This window comes from Rhamphochromis sp. 'chilingali' (genome assembly GCF_963969265.1).
Source record: "Rhamphochromis sp. 'chilingali' genome assembly, chromosome: 8".
NCBI lineage: Eukaryota > Metazoa > Chordata > Actinopteri > Cichliformes > Cichlidae > Rhamphochromis > Rhamphochromis sp. 'chilingali'.
In genome coordinates, this window is record NC_137935.1 from 20,059,548 (window position 1) to 20,075,834 (window position 16,287).

General features: G+C 42.1%; 1 protein-coding gene across 2 annotated transcripts in view; it reads right to left on the reverse strand.

The window, feature by feature from the left end:
• Positions 1 to 1,020: 1,020 nt before the first annotated feature.
• The window catches only part of LOC308401642 (lissencephaly-1 homolog), a 38,431-nt gene continuing 23,164 nt past the window's right edge, over positions 1,021 to 16,287 (reverse strand). For both annotated transcript variants that reach the window (XM_080889955.1, XM_080889956.1), the window contains exons 4-11: positions 14,439 to 14,513; positions 13,970 to 14,176; positions 9,309 to 9,477; positions 7,869 to 7,971; positions 7,497 to 7,725; positions 5,691 to 5,792; positions 5,413 to 5,569; positions 1,021 to 4,398 (exon numbers count right to left, since the gene is read on the reverse strand). In XM_080889955.1, coding sequence (XP_080746081.1) covers positions 4,325 to 4,398; positions 5,413 to 5,569; positions 5,691 to 5,792; positions 7,497 to 7,725; positions 7,869 to 7,971; positions 9,309 to 9,477; positions 13,970 to 14,176; positions 14,439 to 14,513 — 1,116 coding nt within the window. In that variant the 3' untranslated portion in view covers positions 1,021 to 4,324. The remainder of the gene's footprint in view (positions 4,399 to 5,412; positions 5,570 to 5,690; positions 5,793 to 7,496; positions 7,726 to 7,868; positions 7,972 to 9,308; positions 9,478 to 13,969; positions 14,177 to 14,438; positions 14,514 to 16,287) is intronic.

Genomic DNA, 16,287 nt, shown 5'->3' on the forward strand with positions numbered 1-16,287 from the left:
GTTTTTTTAGGGAATAATTTTTTATGTCAGTTTTATAAAATCACTTAAGTTTTGTATCGATACATTTAAATTCGATTAAAAACAAATATAAAAAAATAATTAAAATAATCGTGTTTAGCGTTTTCATTATGTTCAGTCCTGAGCCCTGGTCTGTTTTACGTTTCCCGTGTACCGTTTTCCCCGGTTGCTCCTTACCGTCGTGCACATTTGGTTCATATTGATATGACAGCATCACACACTTGCTGCAGATTTCTTGGTTGCACGTCCCAAAGGTGCTCTGTTGGATTGGCATGCAGATGCCTTAGTATAGAGAACGAGTCGCGGATGATTTGAACTTTGTAACATGGCACACACTGTGGGTACACATGGTCAGCAACAATACTCACACAGGCTGCCGTGTTTAAACAATGCTCACCTGGTAGTAAGGTCCAACGTGTACCAAGAAAACATCCCTCACGCCGTTACAACACTACCAACCTGAACTACAAAGCAGGATTGCTCTATTTGAATCCACGGAGGATCAGACCTGTTCCCGTCTGAACTCACCTTCTGACCAGACAATGTTTTCCAGTCTTCTGTTGTCCAATTTTGATAAGACTGCAAATTGTAACCTCAATTTCCTGTTTTTAGCTGACAAAAGTGGCACCAGGTGTGGTCTTCTGCTACAGCACAGATGGTCTTTTGCTTGCCTTGGTTGTAAGGGATGGTTTGAGTTATTGTTGCCTTCCTATGTCTCTTTTGACATACTGACACATCTGGATACTTTCTCTTGTTCAGACCATCATCTGTAAACTCTAAAGGTGTCTGTGTGCGTGTGTGTGTGTAAATCCCAGCAGATCAGCAGGTTCTGAAATACTCAGGCCAGCCTGTATAGCACCAACAACCATGCTGCATGCAAATTGTTTAAAAAAAAATAAAATAAAAGGCTGATTGCCTGCCCCCCCCACCAATACCCATCTCTCCGGAGCCCCTTGCTAGCTTCTCTAAAGAAATAATCAGGTGACGCAGACGTAGATTTTCTTCTTTTATTATATCGCAAACAATAATGACATCCAGGTATATTGTTAACAGTTTGCTGTGTGAAGAGTGAGACCATAGTGGCGATAACATCATGAGCTCTCCTGTAGGAGCTTGTTGTGAAGTCTGAAGTCCTCGTGTGTGGTTCACAGGCAGGTTACAGAGGGCCGAGGGAAACGACCCACAGACAGTAAAAAGCTGTCCGTCGGTCCCTTCACACACCAGACCAGAGCAGCACAGGGATTGCTTTGGACCTGCGAATGTCAAAAGGGGATTTTCCCAACACTTGCATACATTGTCAGCCATGTTGTAGGTTTGCTTTTAGTCTTTTTCCTTCTTTTTCCCCCTCCCCCAACCGATTATTACAAAATAAACAGAACGCACATCGTCCTGACCTCTGATCATCACCTTCCTCCTTGAAGTAAAATCAAGGAGGGGCATAAGTTTTCTTTACATTTTGTGGTCTGGCATGTCAGAGTGATCCTGAGGAGACTTTTCAAAAAGGCTGGTTGCAGCATCTGGACCCCCAAGGAGGCTGCTTTCTCAAGATAAACCCGATTGTACAGACAAATGTCTCCATTTTTGGCTTCAGCTAGAACATTTAACACGTTGGCATCTCTGTTAGCCAAACTGTACTACAAAAATGTACTCTCTTCATCCAAAGCCTCTGACGAAATGTTCTGTACGGAGAAAAAACAGCTTATAGGGAGAAAAAAAAAAGTAAGGGGGCAGAGGGGCACTGCACCAAAAGGGAGACATCAGTAATATTTCCTGAAAGAGAGGGTTTCTCCTTTGGGACATCCTAGTCTGCCACAATCCCATTACATGTACAGAAGGAGGAGGCTGTCAAACCTCCCTCGAATAGCATCACACAACAAAACCAGCTGTCCTACAACCAGAGATCAGAGCTGTCCGAACCCGGATCAGTTTGGGGAAAGAACAATTACTCGATTTCTCTGTGATTCCAACAGCGTGGCACCATTATCATTAACGCTGAAGAGGAAGAAGGCAAATAAGCACTCATTCACCAATTTTTTTTAAGTCAATCATTCACCAAATCATTTAAAACGTCACGTTCCGACAGCTCCGCCTCTGGGCGCAGGCTTACATGCAGCGGTGCTACATCACCAGGTCACATTTAGGCTCACAGTGGCCACTAGCAAGAGCTTGAGCAGCAGATCACCACATCCAGTTACACACAGGAAGAGAGGAAAAACTTGGCAAAGAAGCTAAGATAAGAAGATCGGTTAAAGCAGTGGAATTCTTTATTAGCCAAGAGATGCACTGGAATGACACGGCTAATCGGAAATTATAAGTGTTTTGTTTTTAAATTTAATTTAAACGCTTCATCAACATCATTGTTGTCTTTGATCACCAGTGAATGAACAAAGCTTCAGTGAAAAAAACAAAAAAAAAAAAAAACAGGGATGTGCAAGATTAACGAATCACCTTGGCAGCTACAGCTAGACGCAAGATGTTTCATTTATTTTTCATTATGTTTGTGTCCTATGAGGGAAGTGGAATGGTTGTCTCTTCAGCATTTAATCCAAAAATCAGAACTTTTGAGGAAACCCACTCAGGAGAGATTTGTCTGTGGAGACCCTCGGGTGTTAGTGTTGTCTTTCTCTGTACCCTTTAAGATGAGTTTTGACACCTCTGCATATATCAATAAAGACGTGGTTTGACAATCAGAATAGTTTCAGGGTTTTTCTAAGGATAGCTGCAGATACAAACCCAGTCATTTTGTTGTAAAGCAGGTCTGAAATATGACAAACTGCTCAGTTCAGGAAAGCGTTTCCAGGGTAAAGAGCTAAAGTATAAACCGTCCAGACGAGACGACCTCCGTAGTTATCCGGCATTTCCTCACTAATCCTCATTCCCGGCTAGGGTTATCAGTTTACGGCGACAGTAAAAAAAAAATTGCCAGGCTTCTTAATTGATAACAAGCTAAATTTACATTTATTTTCACAGAAAACTGGCTTCTTTGTATTATTTCAGTACTCAAAACCGATTTCTTTATGCACAAGGTATAACTCAAAAATTACAGACCCTTGCACATGCCAGATATGGAACCTGGGGGGCGCTCAATTTGACTCCTTGTCGTGTATTAGCCAGTTCACTGTGTTATTTTTTTTAAGCCTTCAGAGGGCGAAGCGGGATAACTGAGCATCTTCAGACTTTCCTTTGGTGCTCCAAACCCCCCCGCCACATCCAACCAGGTCAGGAGGCGAGAGACGTGGCTACGAGATCCGGCCGGGTCTGACTGAGGAGGTGAAGGGAAAACGTCTCCTAAAAAGGGAGGCGCGCCCGAGATCTTTACTCAGATTAAACGGGTGTAATCCCCAAAGTCTGCTCAGCGACCAGGGCGCTCACTGACGGCGAAACTCGCTCGCTACATCAGGCTTCTTGTTTTAAAAAAACAAAAGAAGAAAAAACAAGCTTAGTGTAGCTACTCGCAAAGCCACGCATTTTAAAAATGGGATCATTTATCTAAAGCCCAGCAGCAATTCATGTGCCGCCGTGACAATGAGTACAAAGCCGTTTTCAAGCCCCCAAGGTCCAAGGACACAGTTTGAAACATTCGTATATACAGCCATTAAAATATTACCTAGATCCACATGAAGAGAAATGGTATGCACACTTGAGAAGTGATGTTATAAAGCTACAGATTATTTCAATAACAAAGCCCCACATATACGTTTCTCCTGCCTCGTCTCTTAAACGTTTCACCGAGCTAGGCACCGACAGACTACGACAGTGAAGGAGAGAAATAACAGAGAGAGAGAGGGGGGGGAAAAAGAAAAATCCTAAATAAAAAAAATTGACAAAAATAAATCTTACACATAAAGACACTGTCATTTCTTAAATTATCGGTTTTTAGTGCCCTACGTTTCACACCCAGTCAAAAACATCCGCCTCCGGTTGGTCGGTGGAGGCTCCGCGAGCCCCGTTGTTAAACCTATGGTACTTCTAGACAACGTCATGTAAATTTACAGTATACAATTTTGGATTACCATGCAAGAATACTTTTGTGTAACATTTAATAGCTCGATCTACATCCAGGAATAATTTACACAGAAGGACAAAAAAAATAAAATAAAAATTACTGGACCAGAGAGAGCGCGATGGGTAAATAACCATGGCGGTGAGTGCGACAGAAGGGGACCGAGATGTGCGGGGGTGGAGGGGAAGGAGGGAGGAGATGGTTCGGGTTTAAGGTGAGGGAGGGAGGTGAAAGGGTAAGTGGGATGGCAGGAGGAGCGCCTGGGTGGTCAGGGGTTGTGGTCCAATCCTCTCAAGGTCCAAATCAGCGACACTCCCAAACTTTTACCGTTTGATCTACGCTCCCGGTGACCACATAAGGAGCGGCCTTGTGGAAATCTGTGGAGCAAAAGAGAAAAAACACAAAACAGAGTTACCATCAAATTGACTACAGTGACATTGGCAACATTTTTGCCCCTGTGGGCCAGCAGGCCAGTATATATCCAACACCTGTTATGTGTTTATTTCACGTCCTTGGCTCGGATCAAGCATGTGTTTTCAATGTTTGTGGACAAGAATGGAGCTGTAAGGCTCTGAGGAACAAGCAAAGCTTTGGGGCATTTCACTTATTGTTGGTTTTGGCATTGCTTCCCCCCCTCTTTTAAATGACGTAGACCTGACATGAATCTGACGATATTTCAGGGGCGTGGCTGGTTAGCAGCCCGCAAAATCTCATTTGTTCTGGGAACATTTATTAATGTTCCCGTCACTGAATAGAAAGTGAGTCATCACTGAAAATAAAACCACCCTTCAGACATCTGGGAACATGAACACAGTGAAAAAGACTGCAGAGTTAATATCAGGTTTTAAAATAAGAAAGCTTTGGGGAAGAGCTCGTGGTGTTGTATGACAGACCTCTACAGAAAAAGGGGGGAAAATGAAGTTTCTTTTTCTCTGCCGATTTCAAACAAAAAGTGCTTCTGTTGCTTTTTTCAGACTGCACCAGAACTCATCACATCAATAGCTCACAGCGATCCTCTCCGGTTGAAGCAGGATTTAAGAGGACTGGGTTTCAAACGGCTTGCCAAGGAAAAGTTGGCTCAAGAGCTCCTCAGGAGAGTTAACCAAGCCTTGATCTGCTGAAAAGCTGCAGATACTGGGGAGCGGGGAGAGAGGGGGGAATAAAAAATAAATTAAAAAAATCCTGCAGCGATTGTCTACGTTTTAAACCCCAGCTGCGAGCGAGCCTGGTAAAGAAGCTCGGCTTCTTCACCGCAACTGTAAAGCAAATACCCTGGACCATGTATTCACACCCCGCGAGGGAGAACTTCGGGAGAAAACATCAACAAACAATACCAAGGCAGAAGCCTTTTTTTTTTTGGGGGGGGGGGGGGGGGGGGGGGGGGGCCTTACCCAGAGAGGTAACAAAGTGTTCGTGGGCACTCAGGGTTTTCATGCATCGCTTGTTCTTGTAGTCCCAGATCCTTAAGGTCTTGTCATCTGCACAGGTCACAATGAACTTGCCTCCGGGGTGGAAGAGGATCCCACGCACCCAGTTGTCATGGCCAACCTGCATGAGATACAGCAACACACATCTCATCTGATTCCTGAAGAAATATATCTTCACTTAAAGCATTTTCCCCAAAAAATATGGACGTGGCACACACAAAAACTTCAAAAATGCTCCTCACCAGCGTCATAAGGCACATGCCAGTGCTGACATCCCACATCTTGATGGTTTTGTCTCTGGAGCCGGAGAGCAGGAAGGGGCCGGGCTTCCCACTCTTCTTGGACTGGTCGGGCAGAAGGGGAGGGGATTGAAATATTAGCTTTGTGTATAGTTCATTGTTTGTACTTTATGCGGAGTATCATACTGTACCCACTGTACCAGAACACAGAGAGCAGCCTAAATTAAACACCTCTGAGCGTTTGTGTTATACGTTTGCTGGCAACTAGTCTGAGAGCACATGTGCAAACATCTGTATAACAACAGCTGTCTCTCAGCCTGCAGATTCACCCAATTCCAACAACTACGTTGGCTTGTTTAAAACAAACAAACAAACAAACCAAAAAAACCACAACTATTTAAAGAGTACTAAAAGTCAGCTTTTGTGAACACAGGTTAGATTGGGACGACTGCTGCGAGGGAGCATGTGTGTTTAGATTTGCGAGGCTACAATCAGACACACTGAAGATCATGAGGCAGGAGGACGGGCTGATTTTGTGTGTGTGACTGGCAGCACATGGCTGTATAGCGATGGCCGCCTCGTGGCTCAATCTCCTCGCCATCATCAGTCAAAGTCTTATTTGGTTTTGATATGTTTGAAGCTACAAATATTTTTCACTAGTGATGGTTACTTATCACACATAAACTGATCTCACAGTTTGTATACAATCCTGTTAACGATTAGGTTCACGTTATGATTCAACAGCTTTTAGATGCACCCGGAGCAGAAATAACTTGAAGTAATCGTTTTCTGTTTGACTTTATGAGTCTCACAAATTGCCATGGAGGAATTCTGGTCTTCTCTTCTTTACAATGTTCCTTCAGTTCATTGAGGTTTGCTCACCGGTTTATGCACAGCACTTCAATCCGGTCTGGACTTTAATCATTGCAACGCCTTGATTATTTTCTTTTGCAACCATCCAACCTTGGGCCCTTTGTCCTGTTGCATGACCTGGTTTTAGCCAAGCCTTTATCTGTCATTCAGATTGCTTCACATCTGACTCTGGAATACTTTGGTATACAGAGGTCGTCTATATAACAAGTAGCTGCAAAACAACCTCAAATCACCACCCCTCCATTAATTCTAATGGAAACAGTAAGGCAGTACTGAGTTTTTCGTTTTTTTTTTTTTAAAAAAAATACAGTTGTACCAAACTAATGCCTCCAAATATAATACATATAGATCCCAATCCCAATATATAGATCTGACCTCAGGTTTAAAATCAGGAAAAGAGGGAAAAACATATTGAACTGCAAATTCAAGTAATATTCACACCAAACAAGAAGTGATATTGTCTCACAGTATCTATGCAAAGAGGTGAACTGAGGCAAATTTGCATTAGTGAGAGTTAAAAATACTTAAAATTCAGGAAAAAATTCACACTGGGCTTCAGACTCTCGACTACGACTGTCGACTCTGCTGGTACGACCAACGCTCAGAAATGGAGGAAAAGCTTACGGCTGCTTTTTGTGGCCGGATACAGGTGTTAGAGTCAACTTCCATTTTATGTAAAGATAGGATGAACAAAAAAAATAAAGGAAAGCAATCCATGATGAGATATCACTGTGTCTTGATTCCAGTCACCTCCCACAAATGTTTACTTCTCTCACTGGCTGCTAGAAGGAAAGATTTCTGGGTTCTCAAACAGTGACTGTACTCATACAAGGCGAAACTGCACATTTGATGAGAACAAACCAACAAATACACCAAAACCTGTGTGGACCTCGAGGAGTTTGGGAGAAATGAGACGTATCCGAGCAGATCTTTTACCTCCGAGCCTGTGGCGTCGAGGATGGTGGAGTAGGCACTCTCTGGTGCCCAGGAGATGCACTCCACCACATGTTCGTGCTCCCGCAGCTCAGCCTTGCATTCTTTGGAGGCCACTACCCACACGCGGACTGTCTGGTCGTTGGAGCAGCTGGCGATCAGCGTGCCGTCCTGGTTGGGTCGTACCATACGGACCCACTCCCTGTGGCCTGTGAAGGTCTTCACGCAGTAGCTAATGGACAAAAAAAAAAAACATGAGAGCAGTTAGAAAGCTATCAGCGTGGCTGAAAATAGTTAAAACCCAACATCAAGCTTAAGTAAAAATAAATAACACACAATGGTTTAAAGAACAGCTTAAAGGTGTCTATTGCATACCCAGTTGCCACCTCCCACATTTTCATGGTTTTATCCCTGGAGGCAGAAATAATGTGATCTCCGTTGGGCATGATGGCTACAGACGAAACATTGTGGTCGTGTCCTGGAACACAGAAAAACAAACACAACAACAAAGATTCAGCAAGACCCAGAACCTCTGAAAACAGGCCCAACAGCACAAGCCCACATAACATCTAAGTCTGCTGTGAAATGTAATTTAATGATTTCAGACTGCAACACATGATCCTTTTAGTCTTTCTGCTTGCAATCTGACCACCAGAATGAAAATTTAGAAACATAAATGTATTTATTTATTTAAAAACACATGCTTAGCACCAAACAAAGCCCAAACACTGTTATAATTCACCAAAAAAAAGCTGACAAGCAAGAAAGCCAACATGCTGGAGCTTTGGCACTCATTTTTGTTAGACAGAGAATAAGAGACGCGTAATTACCTAAAGGCTGGGCCATATTTAAGCTGCTAAATAGATGAAGACAACAGTAAGCATACTCTAAAAGGCCTGTGTGTGTGTGTGTACGTACGTGTGTGTGTACGTACGTGTGTGTGTGTACTTGCACATGCCACCAGGCTACAATAATGGGTGGCAACTACACAGAAAAGTGCTATCTAGCGCTGAAGAGGGTAATTAAGCTGCTGTCCAAATCGGCACTAATCTACTTCACCAGTTGGCCTCTCTCTCCCCCTCTCTTTGTGCGTGTGTGTTTCCACCAAGATATTTAAAATTTAAAATCGGAGGAGTGGATTAAAAAGGAGGAAAGGTTGAGTGAATTAAAAGAGGACAGAGATGGTAGTAAAAAAGAAGGAGGGGGAAAATGGTGGCTAACAGAAGTAAACAGCAGGCTCAGATTAATAAAGCCATTTCCGTTGGTGAGTTCTGTGCAGCGAACCCAGCTCGTCTGTTTATAGATGTGTGCTAGCAGCTCACTCTCATTTACATCAAAAAGAAGACCGGCAACCGGTGAAATCTGTTGCTCACTTGCACAAAAACGCAGGATTTGCAACTCCAGCATAAATTTAAGAATGCTTGAGTGGGTTTAGTCTGCTCACCAGGAAGGGCTTACACCCCCATCAAAAATAAATATTCTTTTATGTCTACTTCACAGACAGCCATCAGTGGCCACTTCAGATTCAAGGTTTGAAGATGAAAAGCATTGGTAAGGTGGTCCATTAACGAGCAGGGCCAGAGGACACATTTAAAATTATTTTTTAGGTTAAGAAGAGCTGAATCCAGAGCTAACTGTACTCCCGGCTTGGGTTGGTGCCAGTTGATGCACATCAAATGTGATAACAAGCAGCACGTGTAGCACCTGAGCACTGGAACCACACGGTGCGGAAACCATAACAAAGGGGATATAAAACGGCAGCAGCTGTGATTAAGGTCCACTAGAGAAAAGAAACCGACAGCTTCATCTTCTTACCACGCATGGTCCTGATGCACTCAAAGCCTTGGAAGTCCCACAGCTTGATGGTCATGTCTGCGGAGCAGGACGCGAGCAGTTTGCCTGTGTGGTCAAAGGAGATGTCCTGCACTGAATCTGTGTGGCCCTTCAGCGTGCGTTCAAAGTCTCCTGTTTCATAGTCCCACACCTGATGGACAAAGCAAATCACTTTGTCAACATTAAGTTTGTATACCGCTGATACACTTCATTTCATCACACACCCAAACGTTGCATCGTCTGTAGCTCTGTGTTGTTGAAATTACAGTTACAACAATAAGACGCACTGATGGCAGAAGTCAAAGGAAGCACATACTGAATGCATTTTAGAGCTTGTGGCACCTTAGAGCTGCTCATCAGGGTCACAGTTTGGCCAGAAAAAAGCTAACACGTTACTGTGCCGAGTCTGAGTGTTGCAGACGGAGCACAGTATAGAAAAGTCTACTTTTCTAGCCTGAAAGCTGCTGCGTCTCTAGCTTTAAAGCAGACAGACGGTTTGTCACGAAGGGATAAACCCTTCTTGGTTCCTCTCCTGGGGTGGGGGAATTTTGGGGCAGACGGTGATGGGAGACCCCTACCATCACCTCCCCCATCCTCGTAGTTTCCTTTGCCCTCTTCCCATGAGGAAGCTACAGATGGCTGGGGGAGGTTGTCCTGGATGAATTCAGTGGTTCTCTCTCCCTCTTTTGTTGGATGTACACATTTCACACTCACACATATAACAGTACTCAGGAGCAGAGGCTAAAGCACAGCTATCCATTAACCTGTAACTCTACACTGAAAGACCGATGATTCAGACTGGCACTGATTAATAGCCTCCATTCTTTCAGTGAAAATATCGTAGATTTTTTTTAAATATCAAAGGCCGCTAATAATGTGAAGACTCTGTCCATGTGCTATTTGTGAGGAAAGCAATGAGAAAGCTCACACTTCAGTTGTTTAAATTACCCTGACATCCTGGTGGTGTACCTGAGCACACACAGAAGCATGATTTGCACGCTGTACACACATGAAAGGGTGTTATAGTTGCAAATTAAGAGAGATTTCTTACGAGCACAGCAGAAAAGGTGTCAGAGAACGTTCTGAGACGTTCCTCAGAGTGCTGTTTTTTATTTTTTTTTATTTAAACCACCGTGATCATATTCAGGTGTAAAAACCCTTTTTAAAATTTTGAGTAGATTTAGTCGCTTTACAGCCCTCAGTTAACTCCTATTTTCATGTATTTTTTCCCAAACACATAATATTTTCATGTTATGGGTTTGGTTTCTTTGGTTTTTTTTTTTATTTAATTTTTTACAATTTTTGCCATGCAGAGATGTTACTTAAAATAAAGGGCAAACAGGATTTGAAACAGAAAAAAAAAACAAAACAGCTTACATCCCATGAAAAGATACAAGTACAGGGGGTTTCTAACAATGTACAACCCAAGTCAAAACTCTGATTCCTGGCTGGTTAGAGCCTACCAATAACATTTCCTGAGGTGGTCTTATGATCTGTCACAACGGCTGCAGATATTGGATTATAAAAGTACCTACACAGTGAAAAGTTACCTCCGGTCAGAACTTCCTGCATATAAAACATTTTGAGGCTCACCAAAGAAGTTTTTGCCTCTCACCAAACATGTGATGGAATTATTTAACCTTTTTTCCCCTCTATTCCCCTCCGGTATAATGGAATTAAATTTAATCAAGACGTGAGAGGTAAGGAAACACAGCTCTAAAGGGCTTAATGTGTGTGTGCAGTCTGACCTCCAAAAGCCCTCCCACCATTTACTGGCCCATAGCCAGCTTTTGTTATTGTACCATTAGCTTGGTAGTTTATGGTACAAAGTTTCAACTTGCCAGTAACATCAAGCAAAGTTACTGTTAATAACTTCAATAAATGGCATTAGAAAACATTTTAAAAACAGTCTCATTAAGAAACACTGATTTACTTAATTGCATTTATTCAAGCTTTGAATAAATTTTTACCTACTATACATTTTGTCATCATCCATTTTATTTTACTGAGTGTTCAGTGCTGCTTTGGGGATTGATAAACTAAAATATCATTTAAAAAATAAACTACAAAAGCAGAAAGATATTGAGCAGTCAGCACAAATGAAAATGAAGCTGCTTACTCCAACGATGAGCAGGCTAGTCAGCATTTTAAACATCAGTCAGTACCAGCTCTGTTTGCCCATTGAGCTGTTATAGTACAGTACAGAGCTGGAAAGGTATTTGCTGGTGCATGAAGATCACAAACCACACAAGGTAACATATGCATTTGAAATCAAGGCTGCATGTTAAAATACTACGAGGTTAGGAATACCTGCTTTTATCAAAATGATGGTTAGTACATCAAGAGCAAAATTCTGATGAAGCTGGTTTCCTCTATAAATGAAAAGGTTTCTGAATCAGTTGCTATAGAGGAAGTTAACTTCTTCGAGTAGCAGCAAACAGAAATGTGACTACAGTTAATGACCACAAAAAGGTTTACTGCTTTCTTTGTGGAGATTAAACAAATAAGACAAGGTGTTAATTAGTGAGCTTTTGAGGTGCTGTGAGGCAGATTAATCTCAGGAGAGAGCGCTACCCCACACTCCACCCCACCTCACCCAGGGTCCTCATGCGAAACCAAGCTAACATCTACTGCCTCCCACATGTTAACAGACGGCCTGATTATGAGGTCAGGCAGCTGACAAGATTCTCAGTCTGGCCTTTTCTGAGTAAAGGGGTCCGTTCCTTGTTAAAAAAAAAAAAAAAAAAAAAAAATTAAACACAACGGGTTTAGGAGATGAAAAGTAGGACAAATGGGGGATTCAAAGCAGGGTGCAGAGAGTGGAGGTGACAGGGAAAAGATTCGCCTGAAATCAGGGCTCAGTTTTAAGATTTGGGCCTGGGGCCTCCCTGCTCCTGAGGGAGGGACAGCTGATGGCATGGAGTCATGGTGGGGCAGCTAATGGTTTAAGTGGAAGATGAATGCGCCAGGATGCTGAGAGGAGGGGGTGCAGTGGGGGGAGCGAGTTGGAGGGCGGGGCTGGAAAAGGAAGAAGATGCCAAAACGGAGTGAGAGAGAATTCCCTGCTGCGTGGGTGTAGCCAAGGAGGAGATGTACAAATGTCTGTTATTGTCTTATGAATAAAATATACAGATAACAAACAGCTCAGCGGAGTATTGGCATTGTTCAGTGAAGCAGTGGAGAAACGCAGCTGCAAAAATAGCCCAGAGACAGAACACAGAGTTTATATAAAGGAATCCACGAATAAATACAAGACGCAGAGACAGATACTCGTATAATCCAGAGTATATCTAGCAAGGAGAGTCAAAGCAGTAAAGGGAAAGCTAAGGGAAGCATCATCCAAAGAAGAGAACAAAAGGTGTTTGAGTTAAAAATGCCACCAAGCAGGCTTTAAATTAAAAGACAAAAAAAAAAAAAAAGAAGATAATTTTTAAATCTCTAATCACGAGGAGGTTACTGCTGTAATACTCTAAAGTCAGGGTAGATTATACCACCAAGTCCAAGAATGCAGATTCTGTTCATGTGTATTTTGATCACTGGGCCAAATTACTTCTTCAGTCTCCATAAAAGCTTTTTTTTTTTTTAATGTTTTGACAATGAAAAAATGTAAAAAGGCCACTCAATACATGAATGCCTCTTTTCACTGCCTACAATGCAAACATATCTTGTGAAAGGAAAATGCCATGTTTAAAAAAATAATTTGTTTTTGGACACCAAAACCGTTGAAATGAAAGAATTGAACCCATCCTCTACACTTTAAAGACAGCTTACATTAAGCACAAAGTGAAAGAGCAAAACTGGACCGATAAAACAAGGTTATAAAGCAATTTTTAAACACTGATTTATGCTGCATGCATCTTTACCTCTGATATGAGGAAGCTCCCAAATCAGACACACAAACCACTCATGAAGTCATTTTTTGGGTCTTTGAAGCCATGATATACATGCAATATTGCATTTGAACATTTCTCACAAGTGTAAATGCCTGTTTTAGTCCAAACATCATGAATTAAAACATTAGCATACTCAAATATTACCCATGCAGAGCGACAGCTGTGCCATCTGTGCATGCTGGGAATAGAAGGCATCAAACACTGAATAACTGGATTTGTAGAAATTCTTCTAAAAGATGTGACACTAAACAAAATGCACATTTTCTCAACAAAGTGCACATCCACTGCTGGGATACCCATACCAGTCTACTTAACACAACTGTCTTTATTACTCTCCTTTTAAACTAAATAATTAACAGAGCTTAAAAATCCAGCTCCACTAACACAGTTTGAGACCATTTCTTAAACTTTGATTAGTACGATGCTTGAATTTAGAGACAAATATACTGAAGACAAAACTGTCAGTGTTTTTATCCCTGGAAAGCTTAAATGTTCTGAACTCATCATAAGACTCACTGGGGCCACCATCAGCAGCTATGCTGAGCAGAACAACAAACATCAGTAGATCAGGGTTATTGGATCATGTGCAAAGGGAGAGCACAGTCCTGCAGGGCTCCATTAAAAACTTCAAAAGTTATTTAGACTGTTATGTGCAACCTGAGCCCCGAGACAAATTTGTCAGTGAAATCACCTACTGCAGATTTTATCTGGAAACTCTTGGCTCTTCGACTTGAAACCAGCAGGACTGACCTTTATTGTTGCGTCCTCAGAGGCTGACACCATGACGCTGAAGACGGGGTGGAAAATTACACGGGTGACCGGACTGCGGTGGCCACTCAGCGCATACTTTTCTGGTGGGCGTGGGATCCACTCTTTGGGGTCACGCTTCTGAGTAACGGGCCCACCCAGAGTGAGCTCATCTTTAGCTTCGTTTAGTTTGGATTCAAGCTCCATCACCTAGCCAGAGAGCACAGGGACAAAAGCTGGTGAAGCATATTGAAATGTGCATTTAGGAGATACGGGAGAAGGATCATGGATTCACGAGACTATTGTTTGTGTTTAAGTTAGTATTTTACATCAACAGTGGTGTCATTGCTTTGTTTGACAGACTTCATTTCAGTGTTAACAACTGCTTGAGCACCAATATCACGAACCTTTCACAAGACTACAATCCCCACAAGCTTTCTTTGAGGAGGGAAAAAAAAAAAACCTCACAAACCTTCTTTTGTAATCTGATGACTGAGGTCCATTTTTTTTCCAAAAGGCCAGCGTACTTCTTATCCAGTTCTTCATTCTGGGGAGAAAAGTGTGAGGGGGGTATCAGAAAAACTGGCAAAGAAAGTCAAAATCGTGGGCTTAGCATAATCGGTGAGGAGCATGTTGTGTGTGTGCGCGTGTCAAGGGTGGGTAGGGGCATAGTGAGATCTGGCTATAGTTAGAAAAAAGAAAAAACAAAACAAACAACAACAAAAAAACCCCAAAAAGGTGTGTGTGTGTGTGTGTGTGTGTGTGTGTGTGTGTGTGTGTGTGTGGGGGGGGGGGGGGGGGGGGGGGGGAGATTATTTACACACCCTTCACAGGCCAAAACCAACTGCAGGACACTGCCAACCTACTGTATGACAAACACACACGCGCGCGCGCACACACACGCACGCGCGCGCACACACACACGCGCGCGCGCGCGCACACACACACACACACACACACACACACACCCCAAGTCCAAATCCTCCTCACACAAGCTAATCTCCTGCAGACAAGAAAGGCTTACAGCCTCACAGCCACACACCCGGTCCTGGAAGCAGTGGTAGAAGTTAACTTGTGGCAGACTGAAGCCTGATTCCACCTGCAGGCTTATTCCTCGAATTGGACTCTACCTTTTACGTAACTGGCTTCATGGCACAAACAGGCAACGGAGGAAACAAAACACTGTAGTGTCGCTACATATGCACCAAAGGTTAAATACCATATATGTAGAGGTTGACAGTCTCACAGAGCATGTCTTTAAAAATCTTTATTAGAAAGGCCAGCAGTGGTATGACTGAAATAGGCGGCTTGTGGCAGAGATGAGGTGCAGACCAACCAGGGATTTATTCACCACACACAACAAAATAAATTATGTTGGCCCAGTGGTGGCACGTGGTTCCAGCAGCACTCTTTGATGCTAATTACCAGCGTTTTATAGACTGCTACCAATTAACCCACAAGCCTTACCATTTTATAGGATTACATACAGCAATAAACAAACTTATCACAGCTTACCTAATAGCCTTATGAATTTTCTACAAATTACATCAAGTAAATGTTAAAAATACTATTTTCTGCAATAATTTTGTTTGAAAACATCAAACAATAAAACATGACACACCCCTTTGAGTGTATTCTCTTATACACATAGTGTCAAAGTTAGCTCTGTGCAAATACATCCTGTTTATCAAAGTAACGATGCATAGGGTCATTAAATGCCTTTAAAAAAATAATAACAATAAAAAAATTAAAAAAAATCACTCTCTCATGACCTTCAGTTACACTAGTCAAAGAAAATCAACAAATCTTTGCGATAAAAACTGAAATCGAGTAATATTTGACATAAACTAAGGATTAACTTAGAACTAAAAATAAGTGTGGACAAAGCTTCAAGTTACTGCAATACAACTAAAAATTTAACTCTTAAAATGAATGAAAATAACAGTGAAACAAAAACAAACAACAAGCAAACAGCATGCTTTAGTGCACGTTTAGAGAGACTGGGATGTCTGTGAGACATGAAGTGTTGTGTTTGTATTATTAATGTAAGAAGTTAGAAACAAGTATCATATCCGTGGAGAAAAAACCCCCAAACAAAACAAAACACCACCCGCATTCTAAAAATAAGAAAAACCCCAAACTAACAAAAAAACCACACAAAACTAAACTGAAACAGGCAAACTTACTCTAGAAACTAAAGGGGGAAAAAACTAATCAAAATGCATAACCATAATAATAACCAAGCAGAGCATTTTATCTTTTTTTCTGAAATATTATTTAAAGTGTATTTAAGTATATGCTAAAGTAAATCTGAAGTGTTG